This window comes from Pundamilia nyererei, unplaced genomic scaffold (assembly GCF_000239375.1).
Source record: "Pundamilia nyererei isolate P.nyererei 1_Seehausen unplaced genomic scaffold, PunNye1.0 scaffold00202, whole genome shotgun sequence".
Lineage (NCBI taxonomy): Eukaryota > Metazoa > Chordata > Actinopteri > Cichliformes > Cichlidae > Pundamilia > Pundamilia nyererei.
Genome location: NW_005187603.1, coordinates 784009 through 806511, shown reverse-complemented (window position 1 = coordinate 806511; position 22503 = coordinate 784009). Strand labels below are relative to the sequence as shown.

At 48.9% G+C, this 22503-nt stretch overlaps 2 protein-coding genes across 10 annotated transcripts; one reads left to right on the top strand and one right to left on the bottom strand.

Moving 5' to 3' along the window:
- Positions 1 to 394: 394 nt before the first annotated feature.
- Positions 395 to 10554, top strand: atxn2l (ataxin 2-like). 6 transcript variants are annotated; one of them, XM_013914534.1, is made up of 23 exons: positions 395 to 462; positions 1511 to 1568; positions 2230 to 2286; positions 2377 to 2448; positions 2772 to 2934; positions 3200 to 3318; positions 3740 to 3831; positions 3977 to 4183; positions 4345 to 4652; positions 4736 to 4821; positions 4993 to 5140; positions 5225 to 5302; positions 5375 to 5436; positions 5549 to 5826; positions 5913 to 5976; positions 6054 to 6209; positions 6297 to 6360; positions 6548 to 6708; positions 6928 to 7054; positions 9027 to 9145; positions 9284 to 9466; positions 9741 to 9909; positions 10204 to 10554. In XM_013914534.1, the coding sequence occupies exons 1-23, from the start codon at positions 410 to 412 to the stop codon at positions 10260 to 10262; spliced, it is 2883 nt and encodes a 960-aa protein (XP_013769988.1). In that variant the 5' UTR covers positions 395 to 409; the 3' UTR covers positions 10263 to 10554. The 6 variants fall into 6 exon arrangements, with proteins under 6 accessions (XP_013769988.1, XP_005747763.1, XP_013769991.1 ...); XM_005747706.2 differs by having other exon boundaries at positions 4736 to 4822; positions 5006 to 5140; XM_013914537.1 differs by lacking the exon at positions 395 to 462 and adding an exon at positions 899 to 1067.
- Positions 10555 to 10628: 74 nt separating this feature from the next.
- Positions 10629 to 22081, bottom strand: LOC102192647 (uncharacterized). Of its 4 annotated transcripts, none has more exons than XM_005747704.2 (14): positions 21464 to 22081; positions 15379 to 15479; positions 15115 to 15148; positions 15004 to 15032; positions 14765 to 14818; positions 13851 to 13923; positions 13672 to 13715; positions 13555 to 13581; positions 12685 to 12721; positions 12515 to 12594; positions 12405 to 12428; positions 12081 to 12197; positions 11869 to 11939; positions 10629 to 11793 (listed from the first exon to the last, which is right to left on the bottom strand). In XM_005747704.2, exons 2-14 carry the CDS (start codon positions 15470 to 15472, stop codon positions 11773 to 11775), a joined length of 705 nt encoding a protein of 234 aa, XP_005747761.1. In that variant the 5' UTR covers positions 15473 to 15479; positions 21464 to 22081; the 3' UTR covers positions 10629 to 11772. The 4 variants fall into 4 exon arrangements, with proteins under 4 accessions (XP_005747761.1, XP_005747760.1, XP_005747759.1 ...); XM_005747703.2 differs by having other exon boundaries at positions 12081 to 12194; positions 15370 to 15479; positions 21464 to 22080; XM_005747702.2 differs by having other exon boundaries at positions 15370 to 15479; positions 21464 to 22079.
- Between the last annotated feature and the right edge of the window lie 422 nt (positions 22082 to 22503).

Below are 22503 nucleotides of genomic sequence, written 5' to 3'. Positions count from 1 at the left end.
GTCCACTTAGGTGGACAACATCACCTTTGGAGTGGGTGGCAAGTATGGGGTGACATCAGTGTCCAATGTAGTGGTTTATGTGAAAGTATACCATCAACACACAAGCAAACAGCCTTTGAATAGCTGTACCTGTAGTGATCCAATCAAATCCAGCAGTTTCACAGAACTGGAGCTCACACCTGTTGGACCGTCTGTTAGTACAGTGACCTCACAGCAGCCATATTATTGGTCAGAGGGCTCCAACAACACAGAGGTCCATGTTTGTGCAGCTACAGCTGCCTTTCACCTCTCGGTTTGCCTCTGGTGGATGTTGCAGGAACTGCAGATTTCTGAGCTTCTTCAGCTCAAAAGAGAAGCTGCTTCGTCTTCAAGATGGACATGGGTGTATTTGGACAGTCGTGATCTCAAAATGATAAAATGTTTGGAACAATCTGGAGTCCATGGTGATGCGAACAACCTGAGGTGGTACTGGACAACATCACAGCTCATTTTTAGACATGGGCGCATATTTAAAATGCAAAGTGCTTCGATAAATCTGAACTTTACTGAAAGGTGCATGCATTACTTTAAAGTCAGTAAATTATTGGTTTGCTAATTGATTCTGGATGAAAGCCAGTGAAGGGTGATTGAACCCGCTCTCAGGTTTGTCCTTTTTTGCTTGTGTTTTTGTTTTTTTACTGTCGCGAAGTTAAAGACTAAACAAAAACAAAACGCACGCGATCGTCGATGTAACATTGCTTAAACAGGGTGACGTATGATTGACAGGAACTCTAACCAATGAGGAAACGACGGCGACAAAACGAACGAATCGGTTGCCTAACGTAGATAAGTGGGCGGGGTTTGCGTTTAGTGCGCTCGTTTTAATTACCGGGGTGGGCCTGGTGAGTATGGGCGTAGCGTGGAAGTTGCCGCATCGGGGCAGCTAAGTGCTTACGTCACAGGGATGGTCATTTACACGCAGTCCAAGCTGCTCCGCTCATGAACGCGTTCGTTTGAATTTGAACTGGAATCCGTGGATCGGGCCGCCAGCCACAGTGGGGCCGCATCACGTGGGCGGCGGGACCTGGGTGCGGTAAATCGAGCGCACCTGGCGCTGTTTTGTTGTTGTTTTCCAGGTGCGCCGTGTTCGGCCTGTCAAACCGCGTGACTTCGTACCGGGACGGCAACACCGGAGTAACGGGGATGCACGTGACTAAAAAGTATTATTTACACGCTAAGCCTCGTGCACGTGTCACTCTGGCCATTTGTGGCGGTTCGTTTGTTTAAAAGTCGCCGTGTCCCTGAGCTAGCGCCGTTAGCCTGCTGCGCTAGCTTACTTTACGATTCTGCGGTAAAACTGCGCCACCTTTGCGGGACGGCGCCGTGTGTGCGGGCAGGGCCAGATCATTGCATGCTAGGCTTCAGCTGGTTTGGCGGCTTTCTGCAGAGGTGGACTCTTTGATGTCATTGTTCGCGCAGAGGACGTTTTACCTGTAATTTGTCTACCTGACGCTTTCCCCTCCTTTTTCAGGAGCAGGAGCACCATGAAGCCACCTCCACTGACGCAGTCTCCTCCTGTGCGCAGCTCTGTAAGTACAGGTGACTGCTGGTCTCAGACAGGTGTGTCTGGTCAGCTGACACACCTGCTGTTTGGAAACACAGCCTGAATAAAAGGCTTTATTAGGAAACTCCATCAAAATAAGTCATCACAGGCTCAGATGTGGAAGCTTCTCTCTGCCACTGAAACGTCTTTTTCCCATCCATTTTCTTCCATTTATCCAATTCAGGATTGTGTTTGAGCTGCAGGTTATCCCTGCTCTCATAGGCCGGGAGGTGGGGTACACCTGGACAGGTAGGCAGTCTGTCAGGGCTCGTTAACCTTAAATCTCTGGCCTGTGGAGAACTCAGACTGGGACAGGTTGGGTTAGCGTCTCAACCTTTAACGTTTTCTTCTCTCAAACAATAAAACAACTAAAATGTTGACTTGTGGATGTTTGAAACGTGTTTTCATTGGACTCGAGCTGTCAGCCGAGACTTCAGTGCTGAGGCGGCGCTGCGCTGTATTTAATGAAAGCTTAAATGTTTGAGGGCTCGTTTATTTCAGGGCGGTTTCCTGAAGCTGAGGTTTATTTCTGTGCTCCTCACCATGGTCCACGTGTACTCGTGTTTTCCCACCTGACCCCTCACAATCAGCTGACTTTACCTGCACCTTAAGTATGACCTGCTCTCACGCCTCACCTGTGTCTGCAGGTATTTGAAGGCGTCTACAACAACGCGCGCATGCTTCACTTCCTCACAGCGGTGGTGGTGAGTCCGTTTCTGCCTTTTTGTTTCTGGTTGCTGTTTTTTGGCTGAGTGCCGCAGATGCGCTGAAGCCGTCCTCTCTGCTGCTTCCAGGGCTCCACCTGCGACGTGAGAGTGAAAAATGGTGCCGTGTACGAGGGAATCTTCAAGACGCTGAGCTCGCAGGTGACTTTTTTTAAAACGGTTGATATTTTGACCTTCAGTGTTTTTGCTTCTCAGGGGTTCAAACACACGGCTCTCTCCTGCTGTCCGTTTTGTCTCTTTGCTCGTGTCTGAGTCTGCTCCCGTTGAAGGTTTCTTCCTGTTAAAAGGGAGTTCTTCTTCCCCACTGTCACCAAGTCCTGCCCTTAGTGGGGGTTTGTCTTTACCATCACTGAGTCTTTACTTTGCAATTTGACGCAGTTCTGATGCATCAAACTGCCGTCTGTGAGGTCACTCCTGCAGAAGCTTCACTGGTTAAATGGCTGTAATCTGTCTGCATGTGTCAGTGTGAGCTGGCTGTGGATGCTGTTCACAAAGTGAGTGACGGAGGAGGAGGGAGCCAGCCCTCTGCTCCCAGGATCGAGGATGTTACTGACACCATGATCTTCAGCCCCGCTGACCTCGTCACTATGACGTGCCGGGACGTCGACTTGACCTTTGCCGTCAGAGGTAAACGGGCTCCGCCCACGTTTAGATTAGAACTGCATTTATTTTCTTTAAAAAAACAAAAATCAGGTTTGCATGTGAGCTCCAGGTCTCAGGGGAGAGTCGGAGGGTTAATGGGGAATATTACCTGTGCGAGTAATAAATATTCAAAACTGGATAACGTGATGATCAGCGGCGCGTTAACTGGTTTGTGCGTCGGATGCTGCAGAGATGAAGGATCTGAAGTGGTCGGACCGAAGCCTGATTGTTTTTTTTTTTTTGTCTGCAGACTCGTTCACGGACTCGGCCATCGGCTCGTCGCGGCTGAACGGGGAGCACCGGGAGAAGGTGCTGCAGCGGTGGGACGGGGATGGAAACGGAGACGGCTTTGACCTGGACTCGGACACGGTGAGGAAGCTTTTAATTTCGAAGGGAAAGTTTTACACTGACCCGCAGCACCCCCTCTGCTCTTACTGACCTCTACTGCTGCCTCTGGTGGACGTTAGAGGAACTGCAGCTCCTGTTTCAGGCCGTTCTCTCACAGCTGAACCGAGCAGACGATTTCACAAAAACTTCTTACTGAAATGTTTGAAAACCAACGACACAAATCAGGTGGACTCTTACCTGTAAATCTCAAACGTACGGTTTTATTAACAAATGAAGCAGAATTATTTCCAAAGAAAGGTTTTATTATTTAGGACAAACTGATGCTTTTGGCTTGTCAGCACTGCCCTGCTGATTTTGAAGATATTTTCCTGTTGGGTTCACGTGGAGTACCTCGCTGAAATGAGACGTCTCCGATTCATTCGTTTTTTCCCCTTTGTGTCAGTCGAACGGCTGGGACGCCAACGAGATGTTCAAGTTTAACGAGGAAGCGTATGGCGTGAAGTCGACCTACGACTCGAGCCTCTCCATGTACACGTAAGGAAACAAACCTTTTCAGGTTCACCAGCTGTGTCTCCGTCTGCCAGACGTGAAACATAAAAATGTTCGCATATGTTGTGAAGTGTCGGTTTTCATGATTTTAAATGAGGGTCTCTCCTTCCTTCTGTCATGCTTTTCCCAGCATGCCTTTGCAGAGGGGGAACTTGGAGGTGTACCGGCAGCGGGAGGCTAGGGCGGCGCAGCTAGCCAGTGAGATCGAGAGCAGCCTGCAGTACCGCCGCCGCGTCTCCCTGGAGAACGACGAGGGAAGGAGCGAGGAGGACAAGTACAGCTCGGTGGTCCGAGAGCGGGAGGAGAGGACGAGTCCTGGGTTCGCCTCCACGAGCAGGTAACGGGAACGTGGTGCACCTGGCGAGGCAGAAAATAATAAAACATTTTAAAAATTCCCAAAATACAAACTTTCCTGCCTGAATTTGCCTCAGAAGTTCCCAGGATGTTTTCCCGACCTGAAGCTGCTCTCGCTTCCTGTTTCCCTCCCTTGTTTCTCAGGGAGGCGAAGTACGTCCCCCTCCCTCAGAGGGCTCGAGAGACTGGCCCGTCTGCCAGCAGCATCAGACCCGGGGCCTCCGGCCGAGCAGCACCGCCTCCCTCCAGACACCTCCCGCCCAGCTGCTCCTCCCCCAAACCATCCTCTGATAGGAGCAGCCCTATGTCTGTCAGGACCGCCTGCTCTCCCAGCCAATCACGGAGCAGCCCACCTGCCGCCAGCAGCCCGCCCCACACCAACCACGTTCTTCCACACTCGCGCTCGCACCCGCAGGCGCTAACCGACACCACGCGCTCGTCTGTAAACGGTGGTACGAAGCTTCTGTGTGTGTCGAGCAGCTCCCTCTTGTGGTCACATCATGCACTAACGTCTATGTTTGATCGTCTCCTTCAGTTTCATCCAGAATGTCTCCGAAATCCCTTCAGAGATTCCAGAGCAACAGAACGCTGCGGAGCCCGAACTCCCAGTCCACGCCTGCAGGTACCACACGCACACGCACGCACACGTACGCACGCACGCACACACATGTACACACGTACGCACGCACGCACGCACATGCACACACGCACGCACACGCACACAAAAGCTGAGCAGAGCTTCCTCCTTCCTTCCTCCTGAACGCTCACCTGTTCCTCCTCTTCCTCATCTCCGTCTGTCCTTCAGCATCTCGTGCTATGAAACCAGACGCCCCTCCCCAGGATCCTCCGTCTGTCGACCCCGGTTCCTCCTCCCTTTCCACTGTCACCATGGCGACCACCACCAAACCCACTGGCCCCACCCCCCTCTTCCCCGTGGACGGTGAGCTGATGTTTGATTTATTTGTCGCGTGTGCAGCGCTCACAGACCGCTGTGTGAAACCTGTGCTAACGTGTTCCTCTGCAGTGAGTGAAGTCCTGGGCAACGCCGCCAAAGAGCCGCCTGAAGGTCCGCCCGCTCCACAGGACGGCAAGAACAGCAAAGGTACAAAAACCTCCACCCGCCTGCCGCTGCCTTCGTCAGCCCTCCTCACTCCGCCTCTCTTCCTGTTCGCAGCTCCGTCTGTGCAGCAGAGGTCTCAGCTGGAGGAGCTCCGCAAGTTTGGCAAAGAGTTCAGGGTAATCACGGTGGTCACATGATGTCACCTGCTGTGATGTCATTTAAAAAAATGAAAGAAATGGAGCGTCTGCAGTCGCTGGTCTCACCGAGGTCTTCCTCTTTGTCACTCAGCTGCAGGCGAGCTCCTCCCCTTTGGCGAGCCCCGCCTCTGTAGACACCCTTCAGGATAGCCCCACCCCCTCCACGGAGTGTTCCTCCTCCTCCTCCTTGTCGTCCCCCAGCCCACCGAGGCCTGTCGTGGCTACAGAGGTAGCTCCACCCATCTCAGCACCTGCTGCCCTGCTGCCTGCAGCTCCACCCGGCCCCCGCTCCTCAGGGACGGAGGGGCCGACTGCGACCCCGATCGGAGGGGAGCTGAGCAGCGAGCGAGCGGAGACGCCGACGGCAGCGTGAGTGAAGCGAGTAGCAAATGTAAAGACGCCGTGATGGCGCTGTAACACGTGTTCACGCGTCTCCGTGGTTCTGATGTTTTCAGGCAGGTGAAAAACTCGACGCTGAATCCAAACGCCAAGGAGTTTCTTCCCGTTAAAGGAAACGCGGTAAGTCCTCAGAGGTCGCGCCCGAGTCGTGTGCTTCGTGCACACTTCTCAAACATGCCGCTCATTGTGACTTGCAGAAACCCGCCTCGAACCCCGTCCCGCCTCGGCCGACCCCGCCCAGCCCCGCGTTGGTCCTCCCAGGACAGCCAGGAGGAGGGGCCATCTACAGCAGCCCACCTGCACACTACCTGTCCTACATCTCCCCCATCCCCCTGCAGGGACACTCCATCCAGGTGTGTTTTTATTTAAATGTCCGTCTCAGGGGGCGGGGTTGGTGATGACACTGATGTGATGTAATGGCGTCCTCGTGTCCTCCTCAGGCTCCTCAGCTGTATCAGTACACCGTGTCGACCATCAGTCAGGCGAAATACCCCAGACCCAAAGGTACACGCCGCACTCACGCCTCCATATTTGGTGTCCCTGTGAGAAACGAGCGCTTTTCTTTTCCCGTGCCGCCGCCTCCAGTTCAGATCAGGACGCTGTGTGTCTGTTAGTCCTGCAGTTTGATCGTTGGACGTTCAAATTTATTGTGCTCGTTGAGTTCAGTGATCCGGGTGTTCTTCTGCTCCAGGGTTGGTCGGGGGTCCGCGTCCGGAGCACCACGGCTCCCCGGCCTCCTCCATGATCTCGGCCTCGGCAGCAGGGCCCCAGCTGGTGGCTTCTCCTTACCCCCAGTCCTACCTGCAGTACAGTCAGGTGATCCAGGCCTTGCCCCCACACTTCCACGGACAGGTAAGTGCAGCGTGCTCTTCGCCTGTCGCTGAACCAGGTTTCTGTGAGACGTGCTATCGTGCAGTCGTCACAAAACAGGTGACCTCAGTGACGGCCGCTCGCTTACTGTTGATGTCTCTGCGGCGGTTACGGAAACATTTACAGGAAGATGAGTTCACGTTTCGTCTTCTGTGCTTTTTAAAACGTGGTGCTGACTTTGTCTTCTCTCTTTAACCATAGCCGATTTACTCGATGCTGCAGGGAGCGAGGATGCTGACCGCCGGGGCCGCTCAGCCGCTCGGGCCCCCGGGCCCCCAGTTCCCCGGGCAGGCCGACGGCCCGCCGGGCCCCCAGCAGGCCATGTACGGTAAGAGAGGAGCTGCATGTTAAAATTTGAGCTTCAAACACAAATTTATCTCCTTTTGTTTCACATGCAGCTCAGAGTTGCTGCTTAATGACCCACACAAGTAAATATTTATTGTGAAGCCGATTCAGCTTTCAGTCTGTCTTCAGCTGAAACAGGACGTTTAGAGACGTCTTTTACAGGAACAACAGACGATTCGACGTCTTCGTGGTTCAGACAGATTTGAGAGCTCTGACTGTTTGACCTGATGCGGCGTTCGACTCCTCTGTGATGAAGCTGACATCAGCACATCAGGAATAATATCAGACTAGAGATGAGCTCAAATACATGCAGAAGAGTGTAGGCAGGGTGGAGTGGGTGGGGACGAGTGTCGGGGTGACAGATGGTCTTGGTGGTGTCAAAGAGCAGGTTATTGTGAGAACCCCACCCAGTCAGGTGCTTCACCTCCTCCCTACAGTCTCTCACTGTGGTGTTGGTGGAGAGAGGGGGTTCAGGATGAGGGTGGAGGAGACCTGTTGGGGTTTGCTGGTCAGAAAGCTCAGTATCTGGGCGGACCTCGCCAGTTTTCACTCTCAGCAGAGCATCCAGGGGGCCAGATGTTTCACACCCCTGGAGGAGTTTGGTGGTTGCATTGTGTCGTCTGCATAAAGACTAATAACATTTACAGGTCGTGCAAAAAAAGACGTTTAAACTGGAGCTGGGCATCGTCACTGATTTCTAGAATCGATTCAATTCGATTTAAATCTGGGAAATTTTGACAGTCAGAAATATTATAACTCAGATCAGCACATTTACATATTTTTGTACCTATAAAAAGGAAGCTGACACTTGTGAGACTTGATCAAAGGTGTGAGCGTCACAGTGAGGCCTTTGTGTCAAAGCAGCTGAAGATAAAACAGAAAAACATGAAGCAGATTTTCCTGTTCTGGATTTTATAAAAGTATTCTGCAGTCGATCACAAAGGAAAGAAAACCATTAAGCAGCACATGAACATCACCTCTGAAGTTACAGCAGTTTTATTACAGACACAGCGTTTTGCATTTTGTATCATTTTAAAAAGTTTAAAAAGTATTTCAACAGCAGAAATGAGGTCTTGTTTTCGGTAGACTTGTGCGTAACAAGCAAGCGAATAATGCAGAAAACCGATTTTTAGACAGAGCGGTGCGCTTTTTATCCTGGTGGCAGCAAAACAGCAACGTCAGAGTGAATCCATGACGATGTTTGTGTGAAGCGTAGTTTATTGTTTGGAGAGAGATCAAACTAACAGCTTCAGAATCGGCACAAAAAGGGCGTGAACACAAAGCTCGACCCGCCGACAGAGTCGGCGAGCTGTCGGCTTTCAGCCCCGACCGTGTCCGTGCCGTCGCTGAGAAAGTCACAGCTCACTGATCCTGGGTCTGCGCTGTGTGTTCACGTCTCTGTGCAGAAGCCTGTTCCTGCTCTGTTACTGTTTTCATCTTTGGTGGTTGTTGAAGTTTTGTGAGGTTTCACCTGAGATTCTGGCGTTTCGGGAAAAATTCATTTAAATTAAAAAATCGATTCAGGATTTGAATGAATCGATTTCACGTTATCCAAGCCAGAATCGATTTTAATCGATAAATCGAAGATTAAAACCCGCCCCTAGTTTAAACCAGACTTTGACCACCAGGGGGCAGCGCTTTAGAGCGGATCGTAGATGCTCTTTGTTCGATCCCCGTTTCCTCGGGCTGCTGTTGTAAAGAAGATGCTTGTTATTTGTCTGCTTAAGTAAAGGTTAAAGGTCACTGCGCCATCTTGTGCTTCAAATTGTTTTTGCACACCGTTCCAGCTCTGGTCTGTTCGGCTTGTCTCAGATGATAAAGTCATCGTGGACATTTCTCTGTGAAAACTCTTTAATTTACAATAAAAAGCGTAAAATCGTTGAAGGTGTGACTGCTTTAACCCACCTGTGTGAGGTGGGAATGGTGATTAGAGCTCATCCTTCCTCCTCTCTCAGCTCCTCAGTCCATCCATACTCACCACTCGGGCTCCCTCCATCCTCCTCAGCCCTCCAGCACACCCACTGGGAGTCACCCCCCACCCCAGCACACGGCCCCCAGCCCAGGACACGCTCAGGTGGGTGCATTCTGACGCCAACGATGACTAATCCATCGCATCTGAAGCTTTTGTTCAAAGTCAGGAGAAACTGATAACGCCGCCGTCAGGTTTGTTTTTCTAAATGTTTTAATGTATTTATTGGTTCACACTCCTCAGGTGAGTCAGGGCGCCTCTCAACCTCAGTCCTTGTTTCACTCCGGAGGTCTGTCGGCTCCCACGCCCCCTAACCTGCCGCCGGGCCACGGCTCGCCGCAGGCCGCCTACGCCATGCAGGGATACGGCCTGCCCACGGCCCAGCAGCTGACCCACGGCTTCCCGTCAATCAGCCAGCTCACACAGGTGAACAGGAAGAGCACCTGCCTGAGATAAACCGAACGTGAGGTGTTTCTGTCGCTTTAACCGTTCTTTAGATTCATGTGAGAACAAGTCGGGTTCAGGAATCCGCTGTTCTCACCGTGTGTTGTTTGCAGAGGTAAACGTGAAACCTGGAGTATCAGCCAAAATAAAAACATTTATATTATAATATTAATCAGCTGATTAATAACGCGAGGTTTCCTTTGAGCTCGGCGCCCCCTGCTGTCAGATTGAAACCTCTCCCGTTTGTCCTCTGCAGGCTCACATAACGGGCGGCATGTCGGGACCGCACCACGCTACCGGCCACGGCCCCCCGCCTGTCATGCTGCACTACGCCCCCCCTCAGCAGGGTGGCGGCTCCAACCCCCAGCACGGCCCACCGCCCCAGCAGGGGGCGCCGCAGCACTTCTACATCGGACCCGGTCAAGGTGAGGGGAACGAACCTCCCACAGACTTAAATCTCAGCTCCTGCTGCGACCGTCAAACACAGGCTCGCATGAAACTCACAGCAGGAACAAAGTCGACGGTCGGGTCGTCTGCAGGGAAACCTGAGGGTTATTGGCCACTGAATTATTAGTAAATGAATCAAATCAATGATAATTGGCCTAATCTAAGCTGTGGGAGTGCATCGGCGCCATCGAGCAGGAGACGGTTGGCTCCAGATGGCGCTCTGGGCTGTGAGGAGGATTTAATCCTGAGCTTTTGTGTTTCGTGTCTTCCAGCTGTCCAGGTCCAGGCTCACCCCGCCCAGCAGCTGTCCTTCCATCCGTCCGCCAACTGAAGCCGGCCGGATTCACGATAGCGGCGTCGCCTCCACCTCGTAACATTCCCCGCACGCCTGACACGAGTTGATGTTCTCACCTGGATGTTTTTTAAAAAGCAGATCAGACGGAAACGCCTCGCGTGAGGCGGAGCTTCTCGATTTTTAACACGTAGGCAGAGACCGTCTGTACACACGGACATGAAACTGGACTGAAGACGTTCAAACTGGTGGAAACTTTGTGTGCCCCATTCTTCCTCTGTCCTTTTTACAGACGAAACCAGTTCATTATTAATAAAAGCACTGAAACCGCTTTGGTTCTGTCTCCGTGAAGAGTTTGATTCACTGTAACCTCCAGCTGGGCGCAGATAGACTCGGATTCAGGTTTTCTTTAAAACATTTAATTTGTAGTTCTTTAAAAAACATTTGTTCTCACACTCAGGTTTTTACAGGCCCAGAGACGACAGCAAACAGCAACTGCACATAAATACATGAAAAACACTGGATGGATGAGAACGTTCTCAGGAGGTGTCATCAAAGTAAAGCTCAAACATGTCGCCCCTCATGACGCGAGGCGTGTGAAAGGAAGAGTTAACCAATGAAATAAAACCTAACGTATTCAAGTCAAATATTTAAAGAGAGAAACCTGTGAGTCAGAGTCACTGGAGAGAAACTGATCTGACGCCTCCTCGCACTGCTGGATTTGTCGCTGCTACAAAAGCGAATAACAGGATCCTAATTTAGTGTTCCCACCTTCGTGACTTATAAATACTCTATGGTGTCTCTATGGTGACGCTCGGGGAAACCTGCACAGCGACTTCCTGTTCCGGTTCCAGCCTGTAGGGGGAGCAGGTTTGAAAATGGGACGGCAGTCTACCCACTAAGGAGGAAACGAAATCTGACTGCCGGTTATTACTTTCATTTATTTAAATAAGGTGACGGCAGAGATCGGCTGGCGTGAGGCCGTCTGCGGTCGCTGTGACGGGCTGGCGCGATGATCGGGCTCGTCTGCCGCAGGGACGCTCGGCCGGTTGTATTCTGCTTTTATTGCCGAGTGTGTAATTTTGCAGTTTTTGTTTCAGAGCAGTGACGTTTGGGCCGGATACGCCACACAAACACAAATCCTCACCGTAAACAGATTACATGTCATTTCCGGTCGAGTCGCGCCGCTCCAGGTTCCCGAGTGTAACTGCAGCGTAAAGGTCCAAAAACACTCCAGCAGATATTTACACAAAACCAAAGAAGCAAAACTTGACTTCCTGTTTGGACCGAGGACGCCGCTGGAACAGGATGGATTCCTCCAGAGCACGGCTGGCATTTACCTGGTTTCCAGGTATCTGATGGCCAAAGTGGAAGTTTCAAATGTCAGTCTGATCACACTGACACTGCTGAGCCTGCAGGAAGTGGGGAGGAAGGTGTTTCAGGTCTTCATCTCAGTTTCTTATCTCAGTCGTTCAGCTTAAAAAAAACACAAAACAAAAAAAACTGGTCGGGCGTCGTTATGGAGGAAGGTGAACGCTCGATGTGGTCGTCAGTGGTTGACTAGTCCCATCTGAAAAGAAGAAGACAGCGACTGAGCCGACGTCTCCAACGAGAAGCTGAATGTTGGCGAGTCGCTTCGACTTACAGGTTGGTTGACGTAGTTGGACTCTTCGTACTCGTCTTCGCTGCTCTGAGCGGATGAACCTGGAGTGGACCCTGAACAAAAGACAAACATCCGACCTTTTATAACCACGTGTGCTTAAAAAACCAAAACATTCAGTGAGTTATTTTGTCACAGAGGAGGATTATCGAAGCTTATTTGCTGATGACATGTCAATCAAAAGAAGACAACTTTACTTTGATAAGTCGCACGACGGGGGAAGGTACCGGACAGTTGGAGCATAGCGTCGGGTGCGCAGTGCAGTATACCTTTTGGTGCCACGTTCTCATAGGGTTCGTCGTCGTCGTCTTCTTCTGAGCAGAGAACAGAGGAGGCGATGCGGCGTGATTAAAAATGAATTCTGACTTCTGTTTGAACAGCTGCTTGTTTTGGCGTTCAGACATTTTAAAACTTGTCATACTTTCCTGTTTTGTTTCCGTTTTAAATAAAAGGAAAAGAAACGTTTGAAACGCGTTGAAGCTGAGATTCAACGTGGAAAAAGAACAACTATGTTGCCTTACCATCGAGGTTCACGTAATTATGATCTGTGAAAGAGCACAAACAGCTGATGAGTCCACATTCTGTTGACTCCCCAACGTCCGTGTTTTACGATGAAAGATCCAAACTGCACCTGAACTGGGCGTCGAGGCTCGGCTCTCGATGTCCGCGGGGACTCGTTTGCTCTCCTCCGGATTGTCGGGTAACACCTCTCTGGGGAAACCACAGAAGAAGAGGAAGATCAGTTTAGAGCGTCATCACTGAGGTGCAAACACCAGCTGGAAGCTGCACGTGGAAACCTACATGTAATTATCATGATCGTCAACGTCCTTCTCAGGTTCTGTGGAAAAACAAAAGTCAGCTAAACATCACGTTCCTGCACACTGACATCACAGGGTCAAAGGTCAGAGTTTTCTTCCTGACTTAAATCTAACAAATCCCAGATTCTAATCCGAGTCTGCAGCCCAATCCCGGTCCAGACCAGCTCTCCCAGTCCAAAGAGCTTAACCAGTGCACTACAACCATAACCAGGTTAAAGAGGTCCAATATTGAATCCCAGGTCCAGTTTAACTAATCTCAAAGTTAAATAAATCCTAAAATCTCAGAGTTAAACCTATTAAATCCAGTCTAACAGTTTCCACAAGTCTCACTGATAAATCGCTTTTGGAGGCCGAGAAGCTTCAGGTCTTGGAAGTCAACACCAACAAGACAAAGTGATGAAAGTCAGTCACTAGTTTTTGTTTTTCACACAGAAATGTCACAATATTGAGATTAAAAGTAGATCTTCATCTCCCAGCTGCTTCCTTTAGAGGTCACCGCAGCGGATCATCTACCTCCACCTCCTCCAACCAACTCTGCACCAACCAGTCTAAACTTATCAGATCAGATGTCAGTTCTGAACTGTGGCAGCCTGAGAGGTGAAACATCTTCACGAAGCTCCTCTGAGCTGTTCCTCTGAACAGGCAACAAGCCGGTGTACTCCTGGCATAAAGTCTAATCGTGTGGCTCATCAAAAATGACTCTTTTTAATCCAAAACGGCTCAGATGGGTCTGATCCTCTGGACCACAGCTCTGTCTGTGCATCTGATGATCTGAGCTTCATCTGACTGATGCTGGGCTCACTGTGCAAATGCAAATGGGTCTGATTGCAAAAAGAGGAGGGTGTACCCGTACCTGGATTCTCATAACTCGGGTTGCTCTCTGTAGGACAGAATTGGAGCAACAGGTTTGGGTAAGAAGGTAAAACAGAAAAATACAACTTAAATAATGCGTTGTCCTTTCCAGGCTCACCAGTTTCTGTTGGGGTGTAAGGTCTGTGCTCAGGTTTGGATGAACTGTGAAACACAAAAAAGAGATCTGTGCACATCACACAACGATTTCTAAAGCTCTGCACGCTCCCAGGAGAGCGTCTCCTGCTCGCCAACGTTCATCACCTGAACCAGGTGCGCTCATAACACAGAGGGACTTACAAAGGAAGCCGCAGGTGGGGGTCAGGTGGAGGGGTTGTAATGATGACGGGGTTCGGGGGTAGGGTCGGCTGGGCTGGAACACAGATCAGTGTTAGCTTCATCATCATCAGCATAGAGAGGTATAAAGCACTCGTATCTGTTTTCAAGAGCAGTCGTCCATCCTCGGGGAGGGGACAACTTTACTTTCTCCTAAAAGCTCAAAGTTTCAGTTTTTATTATTTCGTTTACCTCCGTAAAACCCAACCAGCAGATTGCATCAGCTAGTTACACTTGTTTCCCATCCTCGCTGACCTGCATTTGCTTCCCATCAAATACCGCATTGATTTTAAAATGATAAATGACTTTGCTCCCAGATATCTTACTGAACCTCTCAGCTTGTACACTCCTAGCAGAGCACTGAGATCAACAATCGCTCTCAGTGCAGCCTGGGTCTCGGCTGAAGGCCAGAGGTGATCATGCTTTTGCCATAGCTGCACCCGAACTCTGGAATAATCGTCCTACTGCTGTTCACTGAATCAGTTCAATCTTTTAAATCGTGATTGAAACCCATTTATTCAATCTAGCCTTCCCTAGTTAGTGCCTGTATCCTGCAAATGTTCCCTTACGTAGTTTTAATCATTTTATTTTATTGCTGAATAATCTCTGTGTTTTGTATTTACACTGCGCTGAGGCTAATTCGTGCTCTCCACCTGTTGGTGTATTTAGACCCTGTTATTGTTCCTATCTCTATTGTATTACTGTGAAGCACTTTGGTGTACCGCTGCTTTTTAAATGTGCTATACAAAGAAGGTTGTATTGTATTAGTTATTTCATTTGAAGTCAGCGTTGATGTTAAATGTGACCACAGTTTGAAGGTACGCACACAGAAAATCCGTGCACGTCGGACCAAAGCTTAGGCTGATTTCAAAGCTTACCAACGCTGATGCTGCCGCTCGCAAGGCTTCTGGAAGTCGGCATGGAGAGAGGAGCTTAAAGATACAAGCAATAATGAGACCGATTATTGTGAAGTGTGAGTCACGCAAAGCTGCACAGAGTAAAAACACAGAGGTGGAAATGTGAAGGTGATGAGTGGCCGACATCGCAGAGCAGAATCAACCACGTGTTCATGGACCGTTGGTTTGAGCTGATGGTTGGACTGATGTTTCAGACTTACCTGCATGGATGACTCTGAATTCAGGTGATCTGAAAAAAAAAAACCATCATCGTTTCTAAGCTTTGACTCATCGATGAAAAGTTCCTCTGTGCTGCAGACGGGAACACTTACGTGTAGTCTTCTGAAGCTGTTTGTTGGATGGACCCTGATGGGCGAGAAAAGAAAGATTATAATGTGTCAGTAGCTCAAAGCAGAAATCTCAGAAGACGCTGTGCTGGACACGATGGGTGTGAAAGATCTGGTCTGAGTCAGAGATAAAAGGCGTTTCTGAAAACCACAGGGTGGTTTGTGCTCGAGTCAGGTCAGCCTGTGGTTAACAGCGGTTAGCCGCAGGTTGATACAGTGTCAACTGCAACTTTCACCCACGCAGTGGACCTTTGTTCCTGCAGTCCAAACAGATGACGGCCAGGAGGACGATGGAGACGAAGACGGCGGCCGACACGAGGAGGAGGAACCAGGAGAAGTCCATGGTTTATCTGAGAGGGAAAGGAGAAGATCGCAGGTCAGGTCTTAACCTCTGTCACTGCAGATAAGGACGACTGAGGTCGAGTAACTTCAGTTATTTAAAGCAGACTTTGATCAAACCTGGAACAAACAATCCTGAACTTTATCAGATGTGTTTGAGCCTAAAGTGATGTTCAGATTCTGAAGTTTACTTTCACTTTGTTATCAGTCATCAATCTGCACAGCAGGAAACCAACCAGCTTACTGTTGAACTTCCTCTGAGGTCTTCCTCCTGCCTGCAGCTCCATCGTCATCATCCCCCCTCCCTCCTCTGCACATGCTCAGACTGTCTCAGCCTCTCTGACTCTGAGCCGTCTCCCTCACTCCCAGTGAACATCTGAACATCTGCTATCGATCTAATCAGTCAACAAATAAAAGGATGTCCTGTTCACAGAAGCATTCACATCATCTGCTGCGTTGAGCAGTCCAGGCCGTGCCAGACTGAGTTACTGAGACATAATTAGCAAAGGCTGGATCGGATGAAAGCAATCTGATTGGTCAAGGCTCGTGGTGACGACGATTGGCTGGGAATTGGTTTTTGCTTTAGTCATTAAAAACTTTAATCTTCATCATGATATATAGAAATATATATAAATACACACACACAGTCATGAGCTGGTCATGAGCTATATAGCATGGTGGCGGCAGCGTCATGGCGTGGGGGCATTTGTCAGGTTGATAGTTTAGTTAGTGCAGTGGGAAAAATATAAATCCACTCTGAGTGAAAAACCTTTTCAGGTCATGTTTTCACTGCTGTTTGTTACTCAAAAGGCTACAAGCTGAATCTCAGGAAGCTGGGTGAAGACGAAGCAGCACGTTTTGATCCGGACTTTCTTTAGACCTGAAAGAAAGAAAATTCCCTCGAGTGAAGGATTCGCTGGCCGAGTGCTTTTGTTCTGTTTGGATTAAGAGTAACTCGTAAACCTGTGTCAGGTCAGTGCTGACCCACCTGGGGTTATGGTTAGGGTTTGGACTAATCCACTCATTTCAACAGACGAGTGGGTTTTTTTCTTCAGTTTTTACAGGAGGACAAAATATTGGAGACTTTGTTTTACAGGCAGCGTCTTCTAGTTTGAGCCTGTTTATCTGAAGCGGGCGTCCGGTGGCCTGCAGAGCGCGTGAGCTCTTGTTCTCTGCCGATGATTGTGTTTCACCATTTAATGCTAAAAAAGGAAGCAGGAAGTGTCTCAGCCGTGAAAAACCTGCTCCTCACAACAACAAGTCTTTAAACGTGAGCATGGAGGATTGTTACCGCGAGCCGTCTCTTCTCTGGAAGTTTGGTGTTTTTCATTCTGTGGTTTTTCTCGGCTTTTGAACACAACAACTGGAAACTTCCACCAATGAAGCTGCACAAACAAGTCAAATTTCCACTGGCTTCAAACACAAAACAAAAGCTTCAGTTTAATTCAGATTTTGAAGCTAAATGTTCAGAAGTCGTGCGATCAAAGCAGTCCTCCTCGGGTTCATAACGCCGACCCAAACTGCGCTGGATGAGACATAAAAACCAGAAACCTTTGTGGTCTGGCTGACAAACGGTTTCATGCTACATTTCTACATCACTGGAGGAAAAGTGCATGTGTGCAGAGCTGAGGGCTGCTGCACCCGCTCAACTCTGACTGTTACCTGCAGTAAGGTCAGAAAAAAGAAAGGAAAACCTGCAGAAGACATGAATCTGAAAAGTGATACCGATGCTTATGATGGGCCATATACATGTTACATCACAAACACCAAATTCCTGCTGGAGCAACACCCTGGACCCAAACATCCACCCACAGACGTGAAGAAGCATCTTCATCCAGCACAAGTACAGACGGTGCGTCGGTGAGCCGGGACTCTGTGGGATCAGACGACCAAACTAAAGTCACATTTTGACATACTCGGGTCTCTACGTGTACTTCATGTAAATGATGTACCGTCATCATTTACATGAAGTACAGACGGCCACAGGAACCTGGATAACATTAGCTAACATTAGCTAACATTACCGGTAGCTAACATTAGCGGGCGGCCTCTGTCGCTCCACAACAAGTCACTGAAACTGAGCAGAGAGCAGTTTACGTGACTGAGGTTTGGTAGGGTTTGATTTTCTAAGCTGTCTGCAGGTCATTGACAGCAGGTCTCTTTTGCACTAGCACATCATACAAAATACAGATTTTCACAAACTTGTCAGGAACGACCAGGAAAGCTCATCTCACATTATAATCGGACTCATTTTGCCACAAGTAAGTTTGAGTTTGACAAACGCTCGTGTGCTCGTCTTCATCACACGAGGCCGTGAACACGAGGAAGCTGTTCAAATGAAACCGGCTGTCCTATTTTCTTAAATAACTGGTGGTTTTTACCTTCCTGAGTTATCACAAAGAACAGTGTGATGCTAATCTGCTCTCAGGGGTGCGTCACACAGGAAGGAAAACCATCCACCACGTGGTGCGACTGACTGGTACTGCTCGCTTTCTTTCCCCTGCAAACCCAAAAGTCTCCAGTAAACAAGGCCAGCCGGCTCCGAACGCTGGAAACACACTTCAGAGGAAACACGATGATGGAAACCCGACTCAGACGAACATCTTCGGCCTCGGCTTCGCAGCTTTTACTGCATCTCACAAACATCAATTCCACACTGCAGCGAGGAAGGCCGCCATCTTGCAAATGTAGAGCCCGCCACAAACCCCCCTGAAAGGTTTTATTAAACTCTGTCAGCAAACAGAAGCTCGTCTAATAAGGTCACAGCTGTGCAAAGGAAACGAACTGACTGATAATGATCGGTTTTATCTGAGCTGCACATGTTTCTGAGCTAAAAATCAAATATCAGCAGTGAAAATCATGCACCACACCTCAAAGCTCAACATCAAACTCAGCTCATGAACGATTACATCCTTTCATATTATTACATCATCTTCTTAACAATGCTTTAATTCAGTTTCTTCAACTGCCATGAAATCCATGAAATTAATCAAATATGTTTTGAAATCTTCAAACGCAGGTTAGAAATCCGTCCAAAGGTGGATCTAAACCTAATCCCTGAAACCGCATTAGATCAAACCAAAGATAAAATTAGGTAATTGAATTAGGCTGAAACCAGTCTAAAACCAAGCCCAAAGCCACATCTGAAAGTCTAAAGTCACACAGACAGACAAAAGAGACCTCCCGAATTCACAAAAGCTCTGCCGCGTCTTTCAAGATTCTGCCAAAAGAAATTTGTTTGAAATTTATTTTTCTTCTAGTCCAAAATAACTTCAGTCAGAAACCAGTCAGTGTAAAGACCAGTCTGAAACTGGGTCTCAAATCACCTTTAATACAGAGTCTAAACCCAGTAGACACTGAGATGGTCCGAAGACACGAAACTAGGTCAGCTCAAAATCAGTCAAAAAACCCCACGTCCAAGACCCAGTCTGAGCCTACGTTTGGAAATCAAACAAAAAATGGCTGAAAACCAGTCCTCAACCAGTCTATAACCAGTTATAACCCATTATAACTAGTCTATAATAGTTATAACCATTCTATAACCCATTATGACAATTTTAACCGTCTATAACCAGTTATTCAATTCAGTTCAGTTTTATTCATATAGCGCCAAATCACAACAAGAGTCACCTCAAGGCGCTTTATACTGTAAGGTATATAATATTATAATAATATACACAATATATATATAATTATAATATATATAATATAATAATATACAATAATATATATCATCTATAACCAGTTCTAATCCATCTATAACCCATTTTAACCAGTGTATAACGATTATAAGTATCTGTAACGGTTTATAACCAGGCTAAGTCTTTAGCACTAACTCATGAATCCTAATGATTCTTGAGTTTCTGAGATCTTTACGTGATCAGCAGGATTTTTTAACCCTAACATCCTCACATGTTTCTGTTTGTTCACGATTATCAAACTGTGAGCAATAAAATACACAAAAATGAAAATGAGAATTAGCGCTCATATTTTCAAAGTGATATAGATATTTTTAATTTGTTAGAAAGTCCAAAAGCTCCAGACTGAAGCCAGACCAGGCCCGAGTCCAGACCACAGCTCTGATGTGTGGAGTTGGACTGAAGACGCTGAGTCTGACTGAGTCAGGGGGATCCTGCGTTTCTCAACAGAAAGTAGAAACACTAAAGTCAAGTAGAAACACTGTGCTGCAGGTTTTCTGGCATCATCAGGGTGAACTTCAGGAAGTCACATGTTCCAGTCTTCAGATAAAGTCCTGATAATCAGCTCCGTCAAACTGTCAGCGCGCTTCAATGTGCAGCTCAGACAGGATGCAAACAGGCTTTGAGCTGCAGCTGGAGGCTTACACACCAGCCTGCTGCTCATTTTAACTCCATCACTCCAACGTGTTGCTTATTCTACTCTCGTTCACAGCGCTCCAGCACCGCGTCACGAAGGCGCATCATAAATAAGCGTTGCTCACTCACAACTCAAACAGCTACAGTTCTAAAAATATGAGGTTAAAACATGAGATTTTTTTTAATGTAATCACTCTTGTGTGTTTGTTTTTATTGTTTGCTGTGAGTGAAGACAGCCATAAACACAAAGGTGTAAGAAAACCTGCCCTCCATGCGCACAACCACAGGGGAACTCTTTTTTTGCTGTGCTCTACATTATGTGACAACTGAAAATAAGGCAGGAGGCGTTTTGGGGTTTCGCCACGTAAAGAAAGCTGTTTCTCTGAAGCGAAGCTGCAGATCTGCTCATGTACGAAGAACCTGCCGGCACCAGCGGCCTGTTCGGCCTGAACTCACAGCAAACCAGGTCACCTGACATCTGGCCCTGCAATGAGACGCCAAACACAGCCGAGCGGGGCTGTAAATGTGGCCCCGAGAAGACTCCTCGACCGCGATGCACAAAAACCTGAAAATTCAGCTTTTTCTCCTTTTGTTTCACATTTCAGAGATCCTGGAGCCGCTGATACGCGCAGCGCTCTGTTTCCTGTGCAGCGGGTTATTTTAACCAGTTAGGCTCACCTGAGCCCACGCCGCCCATCAGCTAACCTGACTGGACCTCAGGCTAGCTTATATATGGACCCTTCTTATTCTCATCTTTGTTTTTTTAATTCTCAGATAAATATCAGAGAATTTCATGTAAAAGAGAACGAGTGAACTTCACCGCTGGTAAACAAGCAAAAGGTCAAAGGTCCTGATGATGGAGGAACTTTTGTGATTTCTCTTCTTTGAGCTGCATGAAATCCTGCTTTTCTAACAGCAGAGCTCTGATTGGGTCTCACACACACATGTTGGAAATGACCTTTTGCTTCTCTGGGCTGTAAAACCTTCACCTTCAGCACGGGCGAACCATATACGGCCAACACGAGCCCGCCGCTGAGTCGGCCTCAGTGTTCAGATCAGCAGACCGCACTCTGAAATCATCATCATGCGTCGTTAGCAGCATTTCTTTGTAACGACGCACCTTTTGGTGAAATTTCAAAAGTTTAGATTGTCGCTGTTTTAAAACCAGCCTGTTAATGAAATGTGCGAGCCTTTTATTCAGATGTGTGGCGTACAGCAGGATCCCGCCCCGCCCGATACAACCTGAAACTCTGTAAAAGAAAAGGAAGAATCTGAAGCGTCAGGTCACCGGTGTTCGTTCGGCATCCAAACGCTTCTTATCGAATTCTTGTCTGTTTGGAACGCCGACAGAAACAACCCGAAATGTTAAAACGTGTAAAGGCTCATTAAAATGTTTCTGAAAGTTTCACTTTTCTGTGGCGAACAAAGACCGACCTCTCACAGCGGAGCTGGACTTGGGTTGAACAGGTACCATCTAACTGATGGATGGTACTATCCAACCAAAAGGCAGAATCCAGGCGGGGGAGGAACTTCAGGAGTGATTCCTGAGATCGAGTGCAATGAAACGAGCACGTCTATGAGAGCGCAGGCCTGTCTCCTGCCCCGGGCCTCGCTGACTAACAAAGACAGTTAATGGAGCCACAAAGTGACGGGAAACTCACCTACACCCGAGAACACGCGGCGGCGGCAGAGGGAGCGGCGGTGGAATGCTGGGCAGAGGATCGGAGACGTTTTGGGGCCTGCAGCTGCTCTCTGCTCCTCATGAGGCGACTACTGTAAGCAAACATCCGTCATGTCTGAGGACTTTTCTCCGTCTCTTTCACGCCCGTCTGTCCTCTCTGATGAGCTGATCCGGTGTCTGAGCGCCTCCGTCACTCCTCCGTCATCGCCGTACCCAATCACCTCCTGAGGGCCGATCTGCAGGTGTCCTCCTCTGAGAAGAAGACGGACCTCGGGTCTTTGCGAGGGGAGACTTTAGCGTCAGGCAAAGAGGAGCGATGGGGAGCGGCTGAGCTCCCAACAGAGATCAGAAGTATGAAAGTTGTGCAGAGTCTGGTGAGTCAGCGCTGCTGCGGTGAGCGGCGTGCGTGGGCCGGACTAACTGCCCTCTCTCTCCGCGCTCCTCAGCTGCTGGTGGAAAGTGGAAACCGGAGGCCTGCAGCTCAGAGAGAGCAGAACAAAGTCTTTCACGCAAACACCTCCAACCAATCAGGAGGTGCGACTGCGACACCTCGGCGCATCTCCGGGTGTTAAAAGCTGCAGCGCTGCGTGAACGCTGCTGCAACCGTCTCAACATCCTCCCACCTACAAACAGGAAACCACAGCCTCTCCTCCTCACTCCCCTCACGCAGCCTCTGCTCTCCTTCTGCTCAGCGCTCGCGGAGCACAGAGGGGGGAACGAGAAACCCCGGCATCTCTCGGCGAGGGCGCCGGGGGCTTTTTCGTTTCTCTGTGTGGGTCCGGTGTGTGACAGCGAGGCTGGGAGCGATCCCACCTCCATCAGAGCCACCAACCAGAACACACCAGTAACACAACCACACCCGACCTTTGACCCTGCTTCACATCCTTACTGTCAAGGTGGCCCCTCAGACACACACACACACACAGACACACACACACACATAAACACACACACACACACAGACACACACACACACACACACAAACACATAAACACACACACACACATAAACACACACAC

Coding starts and splice junctions, on each gene's coding strand:
- LOC102192647 (XM_005747702.2), bottom strand. CDS start 15,472: ATGGACTTCTCCTGGTTCCTCCTCCTCGTGTCGGCCGCCGTCTTCGTC. Junction 14,819..15,003: donor ATTCAGAGTCATCCATGCAG/GTAAGTCTGAAA, acceptor TGTATCTTTAAG/CTCCTCTCTCCATGCCGACT. Junction 12,429..12,514: donor AGCCTCGACGCCCAGTTCAG/GTGCAGTTTGGA, acceptor GCTCTTTCACAG/ATCATAATTACGTGAACCTC.
- atxn2l (XM_013914534.1), top strand. CDS start 410: ATGATAAAATGTTTGGAACAATCTGGAGTCCATGGTGATGCGAACAAC. Junction 5,827..5,912: donor GCGGAGACGCCGACGGCAGC/GTGAGTGAAGCG, acceptor TGATGTTTTCAG/GCAGGTGAAAAACTCGACGC. Junction 6,210..6,296: donor TGCAGGGACACTCCATCCAG/GTGTGTTTTTAT, acceptor TGTCCTCCTCAG/GCTCCTCAGCTGTATCAGTA.